We start from the raw sequence: 21,326 nt of genomic DNA, 5'->3' as shown, positions 1-21,326 counted from the left end.
CAAAGGGATGGGGCTTTCCCCAGGGCCACTGATTCTCTCCACTGTCGATATGTTATAAAAATGCCTTAAAAACTAGCTTATTGTCCTTCTTTAAGATTTCAGTCCATTGGGCCAGGGCAGGGCCTGGGAATCTGCATTTTAACAAGCTTTCCCGAGGAGGTGATTCTGAGTACACAACTGGGGGTTGAGCCTGTGGGCAATGAGGAGGAAGCCTGCGCTGAGAGGATTCAGGGTCATGGCCCTGAGTTTTGCCAGGGGGTCTCAGGAAGCTGGTCTCCAGCCTGCAGGGAGCGCCTGGAGGCTGGGGCAAGGGTGACCCCCATCAGCTGGAGCAAAGACCAAGTTCTGATCTCTCTGGATCCCTGGGGCCACAGCAGGCAGGGTGGGCCTTCAGGGGGGCCCTAGGGAACGATGACTAATAATAATTAGTAATAGTAGCCGCCTCCATTGATGAAGTGCCTATTGTGTGCCAGGCACTGGGCTCACTGTCCTACATCCCTGATCTCGCTCTCTTTTTTTTTTTTTTTTTTTTTTTTTGAGACAGAATCTTGCTTTGTCACCCAGGCTGGAGTGCAGTGGTATGATCTTGGCTCACTGCAACCTCTCCCTCCCGGGTTCAAACAGTTCTCCCACCTCAGCCCCCCGAGTAGCTGGGATTACAGGAGCCTGCCACCACCCCCAGCTATTTTTTGTATTTTTAGTAGAGACGGGGTTTCGCCATGTTGGCCAGGCTAGTCTCGAACTCCTGACCTCAGGTGATCCTACCACCTCGGCCTCCCAAAGTGTTGGGATTACAGGCGTGAGCCACCACGCCCAGCCTACCTGATCTCTCTTCATCCAGGAAACACACTTACAGCTGAAACATTGGTTACCCCATTTCCCAGGTGAGGAAACAGGTTCCGAGAGGTAAAGTCACTTTCTGCCTAAGCTCCAACTGCTACTAAGTGGCGGAACCAAGATTCGAGCCCAGGTCTCTCTGACTGCAGGGCATGAAGCACACCCATCCTCAAGCTAGGAGGCGGATCCATTGCCCCACACCCTCCCAGCACCCCATCAGCATCGCTTTTCCGGCTATTTCCCTTTCCTGAGTTGCTGTAATAGGGGTATTATCATGCCTTAAAGTTTTTATAATTTGCAGCTCTTTAAGTGACAGCTAGGATCGGTGTTTTCCCTGTAGTGGTGTCTTCATTCTGTCTCCCAGGGTAGAAACCACCTTCGGTCAGAGCCAGCCTTGGGAACCTCGAGCTGCCTGGGACTCAAGTCCCACCTGCCCGGTTAGGGTCTGCAGGATGGAGAGCATGTTCAAGGTGGTCGTTCTGCCCACTTCTTATGGCAACCCTCTAGGGGAGGCACTATTAGTGTGCCCATTTCACAGGTGAGGAAACCGAGGTTCAGAGGTGACATTCGTTAGCTGGTGTCACTCAGCTCCTGAGTCAGGACTGCCGGGCATCTACGTTTTGTGTCCTTTCCAGGGCACCTTGGTCCTTAAGGGATGTGATTTGAGATTCTTTTTCTGGGCTGGGTGCTGGGAGCTGGGGGGACTGGAGAACTCGGAGGTGGGGATCTGGGTTCAAATCCCAGCTCTTCCATGACCCATGTGATCTCGGTAGCCAGTGAGCCTCGTGTTCTTGACAGTAAAATGTGGAATGACTGACTTTGCTTGGACTGTGGACTTGGTAAATGTGGTCGCCCAAGTCTGACCCATGGTAGGTGCTTCAGGGATGAAATCCATCATTAACATCCAAATTGGGTTTCCATTTTCGGCTGTAAAACATCAGTAAAGGTCTAGGAGGGTTGGAGTACAGGCAGAGGACAAGGTGTTTAGGGAAAGGTCAGAGGTAAGCCTGGCCTGGGCCTTGGGGACAGTCCCTCAGACAGACCCCGTGCAGGGCCAGAAGCACCTGCCTCCCTCCCCTAGCCTGTAGCACACACTTGCTCACTTACAGGCTCCCAAAAGCTATGTCCTCACGTGCTCAGCTGACTTCTGCTCTGTGTAGACCCTCAAGGGAACCCGGGAAACATGGTTTTGCCTCGGGGAGGCAGGGGAGACGCCACAGGATGTACTGGAATAACTGCCACCTTCACTGCCATTTCAAACCCAGATGGCGGGCTGTCAGCATCTCTTACAGGGGTGCTCCTTAGGGAGAATCAATGAGTCAGGGTGTAAGGTCTACAAGGCTCAGCCTGTCCACCTTCTCCATGGAAACTGAGGCCTGAGAAGGGCTTGTCAGAGGTCACCACCCAGCTGACAGCGGTTCGGGAGCCTGGGTTGTTTACACCCTCACATGCCACCCCTCCTCATTTTGTGAGTCAGCCGAGGACCTGCAGCCACTCTGCAGAGTGTTGAAGGCTCAGTGCTAGTCCCGCCCCTGCCTCTTGTAGACCATATGACCCTGGGAGAGCCTCAGTTTCCCCTTTTGTGAAATGTGGGGGATGGACTTTGTAAGGCAGCGTACAGTTCAGGCATAAATAGGTGCTTAAATGTTCTGGTGCAGTAGCTAAGAGAATGGGCTCTAGAGAGTTCCCCGACCCGGGTTTCAGGCCCTGCACAGCCTCATACCAGCTTTGTGGCTTGGCCAGGAATGGAACTTTTCTGCCCATCTGGGACAACTCCCTCCCTCCTATAGGGAGAGTTGGGGGGTAGGGGAGTGGCTCTTCAGGACCACACAGTGCTATGAGGCTGTCATGTGCCCTGCAAGTTATAGGGGGCCCTGAATGAGGATGGGGGAAGGGGCCTGGGAGTAGATGACCAGAGAGGCTTCGTGTGCATATGTGGCCATCAGCTCTCAGGCTCCTGAGATTCAAACCCAGGTCTGTCTGCTCTGTGCCAGTAGCGTCTCCTGGAAGGGAAGGAGGGAAGGGTGGCAGGCAACAAGCTGGGGCCCTGGATCTGCATAGACCAATGGTCAGGCTGGGTCTGGGGGCTTTGCATGTGCCCACCCAGCTTCCCCAGGCCCTGGGCCCCTTAGCAGCAACAGCGTGCTGTTCTGTCTCTCCTGCCACTCCATGGCAGAGGAGCCGTGGTTTGATTTGGGAGGCAAAGAGCTGATGACTCTTCCTGGTCTCCCCACAAGCTCCTCAGCCGGCCCCCTTCCTCAGCCCCAACCTTCCCTGTTGCAGGCTGGGTCCTTCCTCCTTTCCTCCTTCCTCTGCCCCCACCCCCTCCCATCAACCTTGAGGATGGCTGGCAGGCCCGGGGTGTGGGAGGTGGCAGAGGCTCTGGGAAACTTGACAGCCAATTGATTCCTCCTTGGGAAGTTGAAAGTGGAGAGTCGTGTTTGAAGGTTTAGCTGAAATTAGGTCTCAGGGCTATTTTTTGTGAGATGGAGAAGGAGAAGTGTCAGGAAGGGGAAGGCCCAAGGGGCTGGAATAAACTGCAGATAAACTCAACACTGGGTTGATTGTGGATGATTCTAGGAGCAGGTCTTTGGTTTCTTTCAACAACTCACTTTTACTGGGTGCTTGGTTGTGCACACTCTGCATAGGATGCTGTGACAGAACAAGGAACAGTTATTTCTGGCCAGGAAGGACAGGGAAGAATTCTTAGAGGAGGGACTTTTGGGGCTGGGCTTTGAGGGGTGCATAGGAGTTCGTCAGGAACCAAGGGAGAAGAGTATTTCAGTTACTGAAGTGAATAGAAACAAGCTAATGGCCCTGTGTGATTGGAGTGCTGGATGGGTTCAGGGCTCGGAGAGAAGAGTGAGAGACCTTGGTGGGTGAGCTAAAGCCTTTGGACTTCCTCCTGCAGGATACAAGAACTATAGTGGATGATGGCTGTGAGTGGAGCTAGCAGTAGACCTCTGGGCTGTGGACCTCAGATTTCCCAGCGGCTCACCCCTCTTCTCACTCCTATAGCCTCCCCGCGCCCTCCCCATATTTCAGCTGTCTTTCTGTCACACAAACACAAGAAACATGCATGTGAACACAAATATGCAAGCTAGTGGGTGACCCTCCCGCCCATGTCACCATGGAAAGGCTGTTGGAAATTAACTGGTTCAACCCTTCCTTATACAGAGGAGGGACTGAGAATCATAGAAGGGAGAGTCCTTTCCTGAGGTCACACAGCATGTCTAGGGTAGGGCCTGGAATTGAGCCCAGGTCTGTGTCCCTCTCCCCTGCATCCAGTGGTCCTCACCCCTTACTCCTTCCTGTCCTCTCCTCCCAGCACCTGGACATCAGCCACCCCGTCTCAGCTGAGCCCTTCTCCCAGCCCCCATCACATTTCCTGGGAGGAATGGGTGTTCTTTGGTCCAACTGCCCTTGGAGCTCCCCGACAGCTCCCTCCCGCTCATCTGCACACTGCCCCTTCCTGGCCACCAGGCCCCAGCCCCAGCTGTAGAGGGACCCGAAGTTTGGGCTGGGGGCTGCCTGAAGGAGGAATGCGTGACTTGAGGTCCAGGAGGGGTCATTCTCTGCTCCCTGCAGAGTTGGCCTCGCTGCCCCCCATTTGTGCCCCTTCCAAGCTACGGAGGCTCCAGGTGGCTGTTGGGGTGGGGAACAGAAAAGCCAGCCAGGCTCACAGATCAGACGAGCCAGATCTGTCTGAGGGTATATGGGGAAACTGAGGCCTGGAGAGGAGCAGCTTGCCCAGGATACTTGCTGGGGCTCCCTCCACTGGCCCAGGCTGCTGTGGGTCTGTCTCAGATGGTCGTTCACTTGGGACATATTTATATTTGTGGCCCATCAACCAGCGGAGGGATGTCAGCCACGCGGTCCTGGCTGTAACAGGGCGGTAGTGCTGGACCCCTGGGTGGGGTCCCACCATGGGTGCCCCAGTTTTCTCCTTGAAGTATGAGAAATTTGCTTAGTTTCGCTCTGTGAGTCAGTCTCCTGACCCAGCATCCAGCGTGTATTCAGTAGATGGGCGGGGTGGTGGGAGAGCAAACCCTGCCCCCTCCGCCCCCTCCACCCTCACTCCCTCCATCCCTGCCCTTCACGGAGCCTGACTGGTATTCAACTATTCAAACCCAAAAGGAGCATTACTGTCATTTTGGTCTGTGTCTGCCTTCCGCGGGGGGCGTCCCCCTTTTCTGCAGAGGGAGTGTTGGAAGGTGGGATTCAGGAGTTGTCCAGGGTGGCCAGGGTGGGGCAAGGATGGTCTTCGGGGCAGGAGTCTGAGGACAGGGGGTCTTGGAGCCTCCTGAATCCAAGACCAGGCTAGTCTGAGGCCTGGGACAGAGGTGGGACTGCTGCAGTATTGGTAGGGTTGGGAGGCTGTCGCCCCACCCCATTAATACACAGGAAGGTGGTTTCATTAGCTCCATTTTACAGTTGGGGATCCCAGGCTCAGGGAGGAGAAGGGCCTGGCCTCAGCAAGTCTACAGCTGGTGGGTGGCAGGGGCGGGAGCCCAGCTCTGGTCTGCGAGTCTTGCCGCGGTGTGAACGAACTTACTTTCTTCTCTCCTTTTGCCTTTCTTTATTCTTTCTTTCAATAAATTTGCCATCACCACCAACTATGTGTCAGGGCCTATGCCAGTCATTGAGGATACAAAGAGGATGAAAACTTAGTTGCTACCTGCAGAAATACAGAAGGGCCAGCTGGGGCTTGGTGAAGTAATTTCCAGGCAGGTGAAGGGGAAAGGACATTCCAGGCAAAGGCCAGGACATGGGAAACAGCATGAGCAAATGACAGCAGGAACTGAGAGCAGTTTGGGGGCTGAAATGTCAGGAAGTGGCTGAAATGGAAGCGAGAAGAGATCCATGGCAGTGAACAGTGCAGACAGGATCTAAGGCCATATTAACAGGAGTATGAGGTCCTCAGCAAGGGAGGTGAGGTGGGCCAGAGTAGGCCAGAGCAGACATGGAGTGCAGCATACTTGACCAGGCTAGGAGAGTCTGGAGCTCCTTCAGTGGGCAGAGACCAAGACTGGGTGGGGATCCAGCATGGGGTTGGGGGGACAAGCAAATTGCTTTTCTCAAGCAGGTTCTCAGGAGCCTGTTCCAACCCCCTCTCCCCCCGCAACATCTGTGCTCAGAACGCCCTTGGGCAGGGGTAGGGGGAAGAGCCCACTTCAAGGATCCCTGGAATCTCCTGCCTCATCCTGGCAAGTGGCAGCTTGGCTTGGGCAGTGTGAGTGGAGAGGATGGAAGTGAAGGGAACAAGCCAGCCTCAGTACCCCCTCTTCTTCCTGCCCTGGGGTCTTCCAAATGCATCAGTAGGCCATCCCTGTAAATTCCATTTCCCCAGCCGTGCACTTAAGCCTGTTGGGCAGCATGGAATCAGATGAACTGGTTCCCATTAAGGTGTAAAGGCCACCACCCCAATCCCTGCCAGGTTCAGTAACTGGCAGGTGGAATGCTCTGTGGGGGCCTTTCTTCCTCTCTTCACACCCACTCAGGGTCTTGGGGTACAGTGCTGGCCTCTCCCAGGGATAGTCCTCCCAACCCAGGGGTGGAGCAGGATTAGAATCTTGGCCACTGCTCCCTTCTGTGGGATGGCTCAGGCAAGTTGCCCCACTGTCTTTCCCTGTCTGTAAACGGGCAGGAACCCCTCCCCACAGAGTGGCTGTGAGGGCTCAGTGCCTGGCCCACGGGAGCATTCCCCACACCTGTTCCCTTTGCTTGTGTGAGGGATGCACCTCCACCCCACATTTCCTCCAGAGCCCCCAAGTAACTGGGCAGACCCCTCTCCCTTCCATACCCTTCCGTCCCGGCCCCAAAGCAACATCACCCCTGACTGAACTTCTAGGGCTCAGCCCTGGCAGTAGAAGGTGAAGAGGGGCTGGAGGGGTTCCTAGGGGACCAGCGACCAAGTTCTCAGGTGGTGAGTTCAGATGGAGATGGAGGTGTCTGCGCAGGGCGGTTTCCTGCCAGTTGGGGGCAGCAGAGGGTAGCAAGTAGACTTCTGGGTGGCTCCTCCCAGTGAGTGTTGAAGTCCCAGGGGTTTGTGTGTCCGGGGCCACAGGGAGCTGGTCCACTGTGCTAAACAAGGTATAGAGTGCACTGCTGGGGGCTGGGAGCAGCTCAGATCTGGGAGCACCTGTCAATGGCTGGGCCTGGCATGACTGGCTGTACCAGCTGGGCCTGGGTTGACCAGAAAACCGGGGGTTCTGAAAGGGGACCCTGGTCAGGGACACTGGATGGAACAAGGTCTGGGGCTGAGACAGCTGTCCACCAAGAGGAAGGGCACAGGGTGAGGTGGACCAGCATGTGATCTGCCAGGCAGGGCTGCTACACTGTGGTCACCAGGCTGGTGCTGACAGACACTCAGTCACTGCCAGCCTTCGATGGGTTATAGGCACCTGTTCCACCTACCACTGCTTTGAGAGGGGGTAAGGCGGGCATTGTGGGAGAGGCAGGGTGGTGGTCAGAGCTTGCACTCCAAGTCCCACTGGCCTGGGTTCGAATCCCAGCTCTACCACCTCTGCTGTCTGTACGATGGGGGATTTTGAATCCTGTTCTACACAGTAGTCTGGGTCAGGCCCTATGCTGAGCACTTTCTAAGTACTGTCTCATTTAATCCTTACAACCCGAGGCTCAGATAACACAAATCTTACCCTTAGAAGGTGAGAAAATCAAGGCAGATGGGGAGTGAAGAGCTAGCTGAGGATGGCTCTGCTCATGGGCCTGGATCTTGAACTTCTCACAGCTCCTGGCCCATAGCACGCAGCCCAGTGTTTGCTCGTCAGTGCTGTTTTTCTCTCCATCTTATGGACGAGGATGTTGAGGCCCAGAGAGGGGAGGTACATTGTCCTGGGCCACACAGCTTGCAGGGACAGAGCTGGGATTTGGACCCAGGCCTCCCCATCTCTCTGCCTTATCTTGTCCTGCCCCTGCTTTGAGCAGGCCTGACCCTAGGGGTCAGACACCCCTGGGATAGGAGAGAACTGCTCTCCTCTTGCCATCCTGCCCTGTGGCCCTGCAGGTCCTCCCCTTTCCTGGGAGGTGGGGGGGCCTGCATGTCAGGGGCAAGGCTCAGACGCCTTCATTTCCCCACCTCCTCATGCTACGAAAATGAGACGATCAAGTGGCATTTTGGTGGGATTACAGACATAATTATATCTGAGTTGTCGAGCAGCAATCGTTGTTTCCAAAGCCAGGAGGCCCTCTGTGGAGGTGGCAGCAGTGACATCTGTTTCTAACACAAGGCTCTGCATCGGGATGAGTAACTTCTCCTGTGGAATTGCTTAAAGAACGTCTAAAACGAGCTGAGCTTGTTACTCCCCTGCTCCAGCACCTTAGATGGCTCCCAGCAGGGTGGGGGATCCAGCTCCCAGCCTGGCATTCAAGCCCCCCAGGCTGTCCCAGCTTCTATGCCTTTGTGTGGGCGGGTCCTTCTACCCACAATTCCTCCTCATTTCTCTGTCTCCAGAGCTCACTCTGTCCAGGTTGCAGAACACCCCACCTGTACATGCTCCCTCACGGACTCTGTGACTTCATGATCCATCACTTCTGTCTCTCCCACCAGACAGTGGTCACCTTCTCAAGGACAGGGACTGTTTCTGATTTGTCTGAACTCCCAGCACTGGTGCAAGGACTCACCTGTGGCAGGCTCGTGAGGGGCTTGTGGAATGAAGGTGCATGAGACAGAGACAGGGAGTAAACGAATTAAATGGAGTAAGTGCAGGGTGAGCAGGGAAGAGGGTGAGCCGTGACCTCTCCACTTCTGCCAGCCCCCACACTGTGTGTCTGAGGCCAGAGTGGCTCCCTGCCTTGGGAGGACAGGTCAAGACAAGTGACCCAGCCCACCAGAGGCCAGCAGGACACCAGCCCTTGCCTTGAAAAGTGCCGGGGGTGGTGGCTCATGCCTGTAATCCCAGCACTTTGGGAGGTCGAGGTGGGTGGATCACCTGAGGTCAGGAGTTCTAGACCAACACGGTCAACATGGTGAAACCCCATCTGTATTAAAAACACAAAAAATTAGCCGGGTGTGGTGGCACATGCCTGTAACCCCAGCTACTATGGAGGCTGAGGCAGGAGAATAGCTTGAACCCGGGAGGTGGAGGTTGCAGTGAGCTGAGATCGCGCCACTACACTCCAGCCTGGGTGGCAGAGTGAAATTCCGTCTAAAAAAAAAAAAAAAAGAAACTGACCTTGACTCCACCCCATACCCATGGGCCTTCTGAGGCCAGGACTCCCAGGTGAACCTTGGCCCGCAGATGGTAAATCACCCAGGAGGAGAAATAGCCTATAAAATCCTCTCCCAAAATGGTGCATTTTGTATTCTGTAGTGAAAAGGGCTTTTAAAAGCACTGCTTGCTCGGGTGGATTTATGGTGTTTCCCCTGCCCCTCCCTCCCACTAGTGTTTACTGGTCCTCAGGCCTGGAGCTCCCTGGGGTCCTGTTGTTTCCTTGGTGGCTCTTGGTCCAGGGAAAGAAACAAGATAGCACTTCTTTCCTGCCTTGCTGCCCTGGGGCCACCCGGGCCAGCTGGGTGCCTGGAAGTGCAGGGGAATCCTACCCAACAGAAGCTCCCTGTGGCCCAGCGCAAGCCTGAAAGTCCCACCATTAGTGCCCCTTTGTCCCCAGGAGATTCCCCCCCATGTGTCGTCACCTGCAAATGGGTCACCAGGGAGGCACAACCAAGCTGGAAAGAATTTAGCGATCAGCTAGACTAATCCCCACGTTGTACAGCAGGGAAACTGAGTCACAGAGCAGCTTAGGTGCTGGCTCAGCGCGTCAGTCTGGTAATGGAATTACATGAGAGCTTTAGCTCTGGAGCAGCCTGTCTGTTGTGTTGAACCCAGCTCTGCCGCTTCCTGGCCGTGCGGTGCTGTGCAAATTAGTTGCCCTTTCTGAACTTCTGTTCTCCCATCTGCACACTGGGTTGTGAGAATTAAAGAGAAGTCATGGGAAGCTCTAATACAGTGCCTGAAGCTTAGACAGGGCTTACTAAATACATCTGACTAATTCTCAGCAGCGTGTTGGAAGAGCCCTCATTAGTATTAATAGCAGAGCTGGGTTTTGACCCCAGACTTGTAGACTCCAAACATGGTTTTCTTGCCACTTATGCAGTGCACAGAGCACAGGATAGGGGAGTTTTGCTGGGGAATGAGCACTAAAGTCAGCAAGTGGCCCCGGGAGGACTGGCTGGGACCTCAGTAATAGGACGTGCAGGCAGGCAGAGATAGTATAGACCCTGCTGCAGGGGTGTAACTTCCTGGTGGAATCGGCTTCCTTGCAGCCATGAGGCCCTGGGTATCCAACTCCCCACCCCTTGGCCAGGGCTGGCTGAGAGCTTAAAGAGCTGATGAGGTGTTTGTAGCCATCCAGACCTCTGGGACAGGCTTATTATGTTAAGGCAAGTGTCAGCTGGAGGATTTATGGGACAATGAGTCACTCCCTGGCTGCTCTGGGTTGTCACATCCCAAGCTGAGACCTTGGGAATGCGTAACTCGTTTCTGTTTGCTGATGCCTGTCCAATCCTGGGCACTGGCAGATATCAGGAGGGCCCTGCCGATGTCCTCAACTCCCCTCCCAGCTTCACCTTTACCCTCTTCAAATCTGGGCTCCCCTCTTTTTCCTCTGTTAGACTCTCAGTGTTCCTTAGGGTTCCCCTTTACTTAGGTGTCCTCTGCCCTGGGGAAGGGATTACAAGCCCAGGCTCAGGTGGTGGTTTGTAACTTGGAGGCTGGAGGGACCTGTGATAACTCCAGGGGCCTCCCAGGGCAGCCAGACTCCCCACTGTCCTACCTCTACGCCTCTGCTTATACTGTGAGTCTGCCTGGAATGCCTGTATGTGCCTATCCTGCCCCAGCCAATCTCAGCAAGCCCACCTGCTGTCCCACCTTCAATGTTTCTAAAATGCTGTCAAAAGCTGCCTCCTCCAGCAAGTCTGCCCAGATTGCTCCCAAGTGAAATCTTTTTAAAAAGCCCCACAGGGCACTTTCTCTTTTTCCTTTTATATCATTAAATATTTGTGAATTCATTCAGGAATTATTGAGAGAATACCTGCCAGGCATCCAGCACTGGAGACCCAGGTTGCCATGGCCCCTGCTCTGGAGGCTTTACAGTCCAGTATGGGTGGGGCAGGCAGTAAACAAACACACTTTTTTTTTTTTTGAGACGGAGTCTCGCTCTGTCACCCAGTCTGGAGTGCAGTGGCGCGATCTCTGCTCACTGCAAGCTCCGCCTCCCGGGTTCACGCCATTCTCCTGCCTCAGCCTCTCCGAGTAGCTGGGACTACAGGCGCCCGCCACCACGCCCGGCTAATTTTTTTGTATTTTTAGTAGAGACGGGGTTTCACCGTGGTCTCGATCTCCTGACCTCGTGATCCGCCCGCCTCGGCCTCCCAAAGTGCTGGGATTACAAGCGTGAGCCACCACGCCCGGCCAACAAACACACTTATAATTACAACTGTGGTAAGTCTACAGGGAGACTTGGCCTAGTGTGGGGACATCAGGGGAGGCCTCTAAGAGAAAGACTGAGGAGGTACCTGAAGGGTGTGGAGGGTCTTCCTTCCCAGGCAGGAGGAACGGCCCAGGCCTTTCTGGCTAACGGCTGGGCTGGTCTCTGGTGGTCAAAGGAAGTGATAGCAGTGAGCTGAGATCGCGCCACTGCACTCCAGCCTGACAACAGTGAGAGACTCCATCTCAAAAAAACAAACAAAAAAAGAAACCAAAAAAACTATGACAATGAAAGTGATCATGACCGCAATGATAGCAGTTCGTATTTATTGTATGCAGGGAAATGGGCTAAGTTTCTTCCATGCGTGAACTCATTGAATCTTCACAACTACCTTGTCCCCATTTTACAGAAGAGGACACAGGCATAGAGGGTTAAGTCATGAGCCCAAGGCCCCATAGCCATTAAGTGGTGGAATCCCCTGCTCTCACCCTCTTCCGGAGGAAGGATGAAAATTATTTACATTTTACCTGGGGATTCCTAGAGATTGAATTACCCTTAGGACCTAAAGAGGTGTGTCAAACGGTGGAATTTCAGGTGTGCTGATGGGCAGGAGAAATGTTTAGGGCAGGGACCTTCAGCTCTTGCCAGGGAACAGAACTCCAAAAGCCACAGGTTCCGGGAGCTGTAAAGACAAGCTTTCTGAGTGTGAGAGGAGCAAACAAGTTGTTGTCCTCAAAGACTGCCACAAAGTGAAGCCCTGTGAGAAAAGCAGAGGGGGTCATCTTGGAAGCCGTTAAGAGCTGTTTTCTTGCCTTGGTCCTGAGATCTGGGCTCCCAACTCTGGAGCTTCCTGGGCCGCTTGCCCTTCCTATCCTGGTTGTTAATTTGAGTACACGTGGGCCAGTGTGTTTAGCTTGTGTGTCTGCACAATTCTGCGGGTGCCTAATGATAGCTGAGTACATGTGTATATTTATGGACTTGTTTCAGTGTATTTGTATGTTAGCTTGTATGTTTCATGGCTGTGTATGTGTGTATTCGTGTGTGTGCTGATCAATGTGTACGTGTTTGTGTGTGTCTGTATGTGTGGTGGTACTGGGGTACTTGTATGCTTACACATACATTTCTTTGTGGGATGCCTTTCCTGTGTGCATTTGTATGCATGCCTGTCCTTGAACTTGTGTATGTTTCTGGCCCTGTATATTTCTCTATGAGAACATGTTTAAGTGTGTTTTTCCAGGCAGTATTTTAACACAACAGTGACCCTAGAGTGTCAGGGTCCAGCCTTTTCCTGGGGCTTCCCCGAAGGCTCTCAAAGCCTATGAATTGGTTTTCTTTGTATGAATTAAGTAGTCTGGCTACCTTTTCCAGGTGGAATATGTGGCGATCTCACTGGTATGAGATTGTAGAGGATTCTGTGGGCATAGGGTGGCCTGTGAGTAGGTGGCCACCAGGAAGGCACCAACTTAATCCCAGCTTAAGATGCCTCCCCTCTTTCGCCTGTCACAGTGTCTGACATTCCACGTTAGTGAGTCATTCTCCAGCTAGAACCCTCTTTGATGGTGCATACCCTTGAGGGGAGGAGGCCAGAGAAGCCAGGCGGCCTGCTGAGGGTAGAGACCGGGGAACAGGGAAGGGGAGGGCAGGAGGAATGGCGCATCTGAAGGATCTAGGCAAAGCCAGAGAATTCCCTGATGCCGTTAGTGCCTAGCCTGGGGCGGCCCAGGCAGCCTGGCCCTGGCAGCTGCTCTGACTTTATAGAATCATCAAGTATCAGCGCTAGAAGGGAGCTTGGTGATCACCCAGTCCAGCCCCTCGTGTTGTAGATGGGAAGACTGTGGCCCAGAAAGAGGAAGTGTGGGCAGCCTGGGAGGTTCTTGAAGCGTGGATGCTAAAGATGCAAAGAGCACTGGGCAAGGAGCAGGGGACCCAGGTTCTAATGGCTCCGCCTGATGATGCTGAGCAGGTCCCACTGCCCTCTGGGCCTCAGATGTCTCCTCAGTATCACTGGCCTGGCTGCCCTCTGTGGGCCCTCCTGATTCTCACCCTGTGACTCTGGAAGCAGGACCCCCACCACCCCCAGCCCTTTTCTAGTGCCCCCACCAGCCTGCCGCAGTGTCAGGTCGGCCTGCCAGCTCGTGCACCCAGCATCTCTCCCTCCTGGAGCTGAGAGAGGTGGCAGGATCTGGGTGGGATCTTCTCTTCCCTTTCCTGTTTATTTAGATGTGCTTTTGGCATTCGGGCAAAGCCCCAGAAAGATATTGAGAGACATGCCTGTCAAAACAGTCTCCCTTCTCCAAGGCTGTCTCTTTGGGGATGGGCCTTAGAAACTGCCATGGGAGGAACTGGGCCTGGGTGGAGGGAGGGCCCGCAGGGTCCTGCCTCCATCCTGAGTACAGTCTTGGGGTTCCCCAGTGGGCAGCTGAGGGCTTAACAGGCGACAAAGTTCTGCCAGGCCCACCTGCCCATCTGTACAGCCCGGGTCAGTGTGTTGAAAGGGGAGAGGGTGATGAAGACAGGCCTGGAGGAAGAATGCAAGGACAAATAGATGCTGGGCTTGGGGGAAGGAACCCACCCTTGGTTGAGCACCTACTATGTCCTAGGCATGTTGCTCAGTGCTTCGTATTCAGGTGAGAAGCAGTGCCTTTGAGACCATTGGTGACGTGGGGCTCCCGGGTGTCCAGGTGGTGGTGCTGAAATGCAGATCCCTGGTTCCCCAGGGGCTGCCTCCTCGGTTGGGAGTGAGGCACAGACAAGGACAGCACTGGGCAAGGTTCCCCTCCCTGGGGGTGGGAAGCCTCCAGGTCTTCACCGGGAGCCCCTGTGGGACAGCTCTGCATCAGGGAGTGAGCGGGCCTCCCTTTCTTCCCTCCCGCCTTGGCTTTGGTCCCTGAGGCCTAGTACAGTACAGTGCCTGGGGCTGAGTGTAGGGAAGATGATCAGAGCTGTTCATTCTGTTTCCCTATATGGGGGAGTCCCCACGCTGCCCATCCCAGGGGCCAGAACTCTCTTGGTTACAGTCCCAGCTCTGCCACTTTCAGCAGGTGACTTAACTTCTCTGAGCCTGCATTCCCCCACCCGGAAATCCAAAACATCCTGAATTCTGAAGCTCTTATCCTCCCAAGGATTCCTGATAACGGGCATTGGGCACTCCTAGGCATCCTCTCCTAGGGTGGGGGTGATTCGTCAGAACAGAAGCTTGATTGCTGGTAATATATCATCATCATCACGTGGAATTCATTGAAATGAGTGAATGAAGAAATCACGTGTCTTGAATTCTGAAAGGCCTTTGAGAAAGTCGTTCAGGACCTTCTGGAGAAGGAGCAGGGTTGTGGGCCAGATGTCAGGATGGTGGTGTAGTGGCAGGAACTGGGGTAGTAGAGCTGCTTAAGAACTCGCGTCCTTCCAGCCAAAGACCCCCCAGGCCTCTGACCCCCACTCAAACTGCCCTGTGCTTTGGTCAGTGATATGATGGAAGCCTAGGGCCTAGGGGATCAGCTGGCATAGGAAGGGTGTCCAGATGGGCAGTGGGCCATCCACAGAGAGGGGCGGGGGCTACACAGCTATCCATGCCTAGCCGTCAGGGAATGAGCTGGGGAGGTGGCACCAGGCAGCAGCCTTGTGCAAAAGCCCTGGGGCCTTGGTTGACCTCAGCTCCGTGGCACAGCTGCCTGACAAGTAGATGGGGACATGAGCTGCTTTAATAGAGACAGAGTGCCCCATCTGGGGAGGGAGCCGCGGGTCCCCGCAGACTGTGTAGGCTGCTTGCTGAGCTTTAGACATCAGTCCTTGCTCCAGTGAATGAAAGCTGAGGCCTCCACCTGAGCAGCCCTGCCTGCCCCGTGCACTTTGGACATCGGGAGTCTCTGTGAGGTTGCTTTAGGAAAAAAAAAGTGCCTGTTTAAAAGAGTTCAAAACTACCAAACTGGATGACATTCTGTGGCTCCAGAATCATTTTGCAAGCCTGTTCATTCATGTCCCTGTCCCCCTGCCGGGCGGCCCACAGCCTCCTCGGAGAGCCCAGACTGACTTCCACCCCTGGTGGCCATTTATCCATTGGGGCAAAAAGAGGTGGTGGTGCTCAGCCAACATCAGTATGGGTTGCAATAAACCTACTACTGTGTGTAATTGCTTAAGAGTTACTATCTTTCTGGCGACATTGTACCTCATTTCATCCTTCCCAGGGTCCCATAAAGTAGGGATCATCATCAGTTTATTTTACACATGGGGACACTGAGGCTCAGAGCGGTCCAGCAATCGGCCCACAGCTTGTCTGAATGAAGATTTGAGGCCAAGCGATGTGAGGGGGCTAAAGCTGCCCAGTGGGAATGGTCAGCAAGGGTGGGCTTCTGTGGTCCAGCGCCATCTGCAGGAGAAGTGGGATACAGCCAGGCCTTAGGGGGTGTGGCTAGGGGGTCAGAGTCTGTCCGTAGGCAAGGGAGTGGTTATGGGGACCACCTATAATCCTTGCAGATGAGCTAGGCCCGACACGTCACTACAAACGGAGTGTTTTTAACAGTCCTGTACATGTATATGGGAATTCCACGTGGCTTTTGTTGAGCACTTACTGTCTGCTACACTCTGAGCCTAAAGCTTTATCAGTTTTTTGTTTTGTTTTGTTTTTTGAGATGGAATCTCGTTTTGTTGCCCAGGCCGAAGTGCAGTGGCGCAATCTTGGCTCACTGCAACCACCGCCTCCCGGGTTCATGCGATTCTCCTGCCTCAGCCTCCTAAGTAGCTGGGATTATAGGCTCGTGCCACCACGCCTGGCTAATTTTTGTATTTTTAGTAGAGATGGGGTTTTGCCATCTTGGCCAGGCTGGTCTTGAACTCCTGACCTCAGGTGACCCACCCGCCTCAGCCTCCCACAGTGCTGGGATTACAGGCATAAGCCACCGTGCCTGGCAGCTTTATCCGCTTTTATCTGCCAATTTAATCCTCACTGCAGCCCCCCACCCATTTCACAGAGAGGCAAGGGGCCTTAACTGTCTTCTCTTGCAGTGAGGGGTCTGTGGAGCTGGGTTTGACTTGGTTCTTAGCCACTGGGCTGTCAGTGGGCTCCACTGCGGTCCGGAAAGTGGGTAGCAAGAACCCTGTTTGACTGAATGATTTGCCCACTGCCCCTCAATTAAAGGTTGTCTTGGGTCTAGAATAAGAGTTTCTGACTTGAAGACCAGTTAGCCCCTCTTCCCTAGTTCAGGCCTGTAGCTGCCTCCAGAAATCAAGTCCCAGGAGCTGCCTCTGAAGGGACAGCAGAAAAGGTTTGCCTCCCTTCATCCGGCGAAGAGGGAGAGGACGCCCTTGGCCCTCCACCCCCATGAAGGAGAGCAACAAGCTGTCTGGCTGGGCAGAGCAGAGGACTGGAGTCCACGGTCCTTGATTAACCTTGCTTTGTGACCTTGGGGAAGGCCCTTCCCTACTCTGGTCCCCAGTCACCCTGTAATGCAGCCTTTGCATGAGTCCCCTTCTGGCAGTGGCTTTCCAAGATGATGAGTATTTGTTAAGTCTGTCATATGCAGGGTCCTGAGCTGAGTTATCTGGGGGACACAGGTCTCTAGGTGGATGTGTGATATGATCGGTGGGTGGGTCCACGGGAACACTCTCTGTTCCCTGGAAGAATCTCTTTTCTCACGATCTGAGCCCCCTGACCTCTTGAATATCCATACACTGCTCACTCCATAATGTTCATGGCTATCTTGGCCACTGTGTCTAGCACATAATGGCTCTCATTAAGGTAAAAGAGTGAATATGACAGGGTATTAGGAGTCCCCAAGGTCATTGTCAGTTTGGGTGGGGGAGGTACCATTCTGAGTAGGCTTTAAGGAGGAGGCTGCTTGTCAGAGGAACATTAAGTAAAGTCACAGGGGGTGGAGTGGGGAAGAGGAAGTGGCACATGTGCATCAAACCTCCTAGACGGGAGAAAACTTTTTTTTTAAACTCAGAAATAGGATAAAGCCATCAATATTGCTCCAGAATGAGCTACACAAATTGTGAAACATGGTTCTATGTTCTTCGTACCTCAAGATTGCAAAAATTGTGAAATTTTCATCAGTGTAGAAAATAAAAACGAAGAAAAGGTACAAGCCCACTAGGATAACTTGCTTGACCACAACCCTGGGAGAAGAGAACCCATCCAAATTAGCCAGGTGCAGCCCCCTCCTCTATACCTGGCAAGAGGCAGAGGTTGGGAGAGCTCAGAGCTCACGCAGAGGTGCAGGCCTCTGCCTCCATGCCATGTGTCCTGGAGAGCCTAGTGGTCCCCTGACCTGCCACCGTTTGCGGTCCCTCTGCATTAAGCATTGCCTTGTCTATGGGTCCCGCCTCTGGAGAAGGGTCCCTCCTGCAGCCCCTAATACCTAAGAGATATTTGTGGCAGCTGATTAGAATACTCTGATGGATAATTCCAGGCTGCAGAGGTGAGAGGCATTTGGACTCCACTGCCTGGGATGGCCTTCTGGTGAGGTAGCATTTCAGCTGGGCCTTGAAGGACACGCAGAATCCCAACAGGTGGCCACAGGGGTAGGTGTCCTGTGGATATGAAAGGCTGAGGAAGGAGGAAAAGGCAGAGGGAGAAAGATAGGAAAAGGGAAATCTTGAAAGCTCTCGAATTAGCCAGGCCCAGAAGCTGGGTGTCCTTGGGTGAGTCACTTTACCTGTCTGAGCAAGCTTCTTCATTTGCAGCGAATGTTTTTCTGTCATTTTCTGTCTGTGCGGGTGACATGAGATGACTTGTACAGCCCATGTTTGACCTTGTCATGTTGAAGATGGACAGATACAGCCCAGGGCCTGTGGCAAACATCCACTGCTCCTCTTGGACACAGAGAGGGCTGCCAAACTGACCCTTTGTGATGGATGGAATGTGGTATTTGGATTATGTACATTAACCTGAAATTAAATTAATATCTCACTTGCCACCTGGAATTGAGACTGGGGTGGGTGAGCCCCCAGAACCCCCCCTCTTTAGAGGATTCCCCCTCCTCCAGTTTTCCTCTGCCTCAAGCTGCCTGTAGTTTCCAAGCCCGGCAGGACCCAGGCTGTGTCCCCTGGGGCCCCCACATCTATCCCGTCACCTGTAAAGGGAAGATTGGTTCGACTTGTGTGTATTGAACGCCTGTCTCCTCTGTCTCTTCCATTAGACCAGGAGCTCTTGGGATGGGGGAGGTGGGGGATTAAGCTCTGTTTTCAGTCAGTGCAACCTGGTAGGTGGATAAATGGCCTGAATAAGGTTCCCCAAATCTTGAAGCTTTTAATGGGGATACTCAGCAAACCCTTCAGCCCCTCGGGCCCCTCCCTGAGCTGGGCACTAGGGATCCCGTCCCCCAAGGTGGTTGTCCTTGCTGGGGTACATACAACGGTTCCGGGGAGCGGCCCCACCCTGACATCAAGCTACTGCCGCTCTGGGAAGGAAAGTCGCCCGGAATCGGGGTCTAGGTGACCAGGGCACTGCCAGGCGCAGGCCAGCCGGCGCCTCAGCCTACCACGCGCCCGCTCTCATCGGCACCACCGGGGCTGAGAGCAGCGACCTCGCAGCGGAGGAAGGCGCTTTGTCAATCCCCGACGGGGTGGGGGGCGTGGATTCCTCCAGGTGGCTGGGGAGGGTGGTGTGACCTCGCGCCGGGGAGGACAAGCTCGGAGGCGGCGGGAAGGTGAGCTGGGCGGCCGGCCATGGAGGTCCCCGGGGGTCTCCGCCCCTCCGCAGCCCCGCCCCCTCGTCCCGGTACTCCCCCTCGCCCCGGCGCCTGGGGGGCTCGGGCAGCCTCGGCCGCGGTCGGCGCGGCTCGGCTCGCCGTCGCCAAGGCAACAGCGGCTTAGGGGGCGGGGGCTACGTGGCGGGCGGGGTGGGCTGGGCCGCGCTGCGCGGGCCGGGCCGTCGGCGCTCGGTCGGCGGGCGGGCGGCGCGGGCCGCGAGCTGCTGGGGCCGAGCCCGAGCCCGGCCCGCCCTCGGCCGCGCGGCCGCCCAGCAAGGGTGCGGGTCCCGCGCGGGTCCCGGCCCGCCGCCGCCGCGCTAACCCCGCCTCCCCTTCCCCATCTTGTCGCCCCGTGCGCAGGGCTTCCTCAGCCGCCGCCTCAAGGGCTCCATCAAGCGCACCAAGAGCCAGCCCAAGCTGGACCGCAACCACAGCTTCCGCCACATCCTGCCGGGGTTCCGGAGCGCCGCCGCCGCCGCCGCGGACAATGAGAGGTGAGCCCGCTGCCGCCGCCCGGTCCCCCGCGCCGACGCCCCGGGCTGCGCCCCTGAGGGCGCGGGGACAAAGCGCGAACCCGGCCCGGGGCGAGCCACACGGCGGTGGGGGGACCCCACGCCGCCCGCCGGGAACTTATGGGGCCACCTCGGCTGGACTAGGGGGCCCGAGGGGAGGACCCTGCGCCTCCCTCCGGGGTTAGGTGAGTAGAGGAGAGGAGAGCAGAGGGTGCCCGCGGCGGCCCCGGGCGAGGCCGGGCGCGAAGTGCCCTCGCAGGGAAGTCCTGCGTCGCCTGTCCGAGGTGGGCATTGTTTCCCGGGCCGTGCGGTGCCCGAACCGGGGACGGAAGTGGCGCCTCCGCCCCCAGGACCCATCCCCCTGCCTCGGGAGCCCCTGGGTATCAGATACAAAAGGCATTTTTGGCCGGGTTTGGCCGAGACCAGGCGCTGCCTGTGGTGACGGGAAGGGTGAACATCTGGAGGGGAGGATCAGGGGGCTGGGCCACTTAGGGGGCACATCCGCTCTAAGTAGGGCGCGTGCTCCGCTGGGGGCTGGCGCTAGCAGAGCGGGCAGTGCCCAGGCCCTGAGCTGGGGGCACAGCCTGAGGCTGGGGAGCCAGGGCCGTCTCCTCTCCAGCCTAGGCAGCTGCTTCTCTCCCTCCCTCACCTCTCCACTTTCAGGGGTGTCTCCTGCTTTCTGTTTCCTTCTCCTGGGCCAGCTGGGAGCAGGTGTGGAAATTCCGCGGGGAGGTGGCTGGTGGGGCAGGAGGGGAGAGGGAGGAGGAGGTGGTTCAACCTGCCGGGAGACGCTGGCAAGGGAGCAGGCTTCAGCTCGCAAGGGCAAGCCATCCTGTCCTCCAGGGGGCACTGGGCGGACACAGCCTCTCAGGGCCCAGGTCCTCCTCGAGTGGTGCCAGCCACAGGCACCTTTCCACTTAGGCACAGGCATGGCGATGGATTCCAGTGCCAGTTAGAACATGTCCCTGCCCAGCCTGTGGAGGTGAAAGTACGGGCAGGCACCAAGGAGCCTTTTCAGCACTGAGCCCTAACGTCTCAGACCACTGGCATCTGCCTTCGTAGGGCTGTGTCCGTGTGGGCACTCCCTGTAGGGGAGGCGTAGGTAGCATGAAAATGTCTCTCCCCTCCCCCTTGGTTCTAGCGGGCAGAGGAGTACAAGTTATAGCCCAACTCCTGCCCAAGGTTGAGTGACTGTTTAACTGACCCCTAGCATCTTCCTGGAGAGTAACACTCCCACCTCCCAGTAGAATGGCTAGACCTTTAATTTCCATCAGCCCAGAGCCGCGCTCTCCAGTGCATCCTCACCACTGCCTGCAGCTGGTTTCCTGCCCCAGCTGCCAAGCCCAGCCTGAGGCGGGACCCTCAGCCTTTCTCTGATGGCCCTGGTGCCCCAGGGGAGCAGGCGTGCCCTGGCAGGAAGATGCAGCCAGGCCAGAGCTCAGCGCTGGGTGCAGGCACTGCGTCTTTGAAAATCTCGCTTCCCATCTTTGTTATTGTCTGGGCGGCAGGCCACCCGGTTTGCTGCCTTCCTCCCTCCGCCCGGCCCCTGCCTTCGGCTGTCTTCCCCAGGAACATGCCCTTCTCCGCGCTTTCCTTGGCGGGGGTCAGGACCCTCTGCACCCGCATGCGGGGGCTTGTGTACGTACCCCGTTTTGTGTGCATGTGGTGGTTGTCCGGGGAGCAGGAGAGACAACAGGCAATCCGGCCTCTGAGTGTGTCTGCTCTCCCGGGAGCAGGCGGCATGCATGTCATGTTTACCTCCTTAAAGCGGGAAGCCTGTACCTAGAAGCCGGCAAGTGCTGGCTGGCCACCCTAGCCAGAGGTCGGGGCATGGCCAAGACGA

General features: G+C 55.7%; 1 protein-coding gene and 1 long non-coding RNA gene across 8 annotated transcripts in view; one reads left to right on the top strand and one right to left on the bottom strand.

Moving 5' to 3' along the window:
* DAB2IP (DAB2 interacting protein) overlaps positions 1-21,326 on the top strand; it is a 215,895-nt gene that overhangs the window by 111,276 nt on the left and 83,293 nt on the right. For 4 of the 5 annotated variants that reach the window (XM_055271255.2, XM_055271254.2, XM_055271253.2 and 1 more), the window contains one exon: positions 19,332-19,465. In XM_055271255.2, the coding sequence (XP_055127230.1) occupies positions 19,332-19,465 (134 nt within the window). Of the gene's footprint in view, positions 1-19,202; positions 19,466-21,326 lie in introns of those variants that run through there. The other variant, XM_063636051.1, reaches the window with a different exon arrangement.
* On the bottom strand, positions 14,487-18,833 carry LOC129478946 (uncharacterized). 3 transcript variants are annotated; one of them, XR_008656509.2, is made up of 5 exons: positions 18,634-18,833; positions 18,354-18,479; positions 17,937-18,168; positions 17,640-17,827; positions 14,487-15,649 (listed from the first exon to the last, which is right to left on the bottom strand). It is a non-coding gene; the product is annotated as an uncharacterized lncRNA (long non-coding RNA). The 3 variants fall into 3 exon arrangements; XR_010119990.1 differs by having other exon boundaries at positions 17,640-18,168; XR_010119991.1 differs by having other exon boundaries at positions 17,673-18,168.

Source organism: Symphalangus syndactylus, chromosome 3, assembly GCF_028878055.3.
Source record: "Symphalangus syndactylus isolate Jambi chromosome 3, NHGRI_mSymSyn1-v2.1_pri, whole genome shotgun sequence".
In the NCBI taxonomy this organism is placed as follows: Eukaryota; Metazoa; Chordata; class Mammalia; order Primates; family Hylobatidae; genus Symphalangus; species Symphalangus syndactylus.
This window is presented reverse-complemented; position numbering and strand designations above follow the sequence as displayed.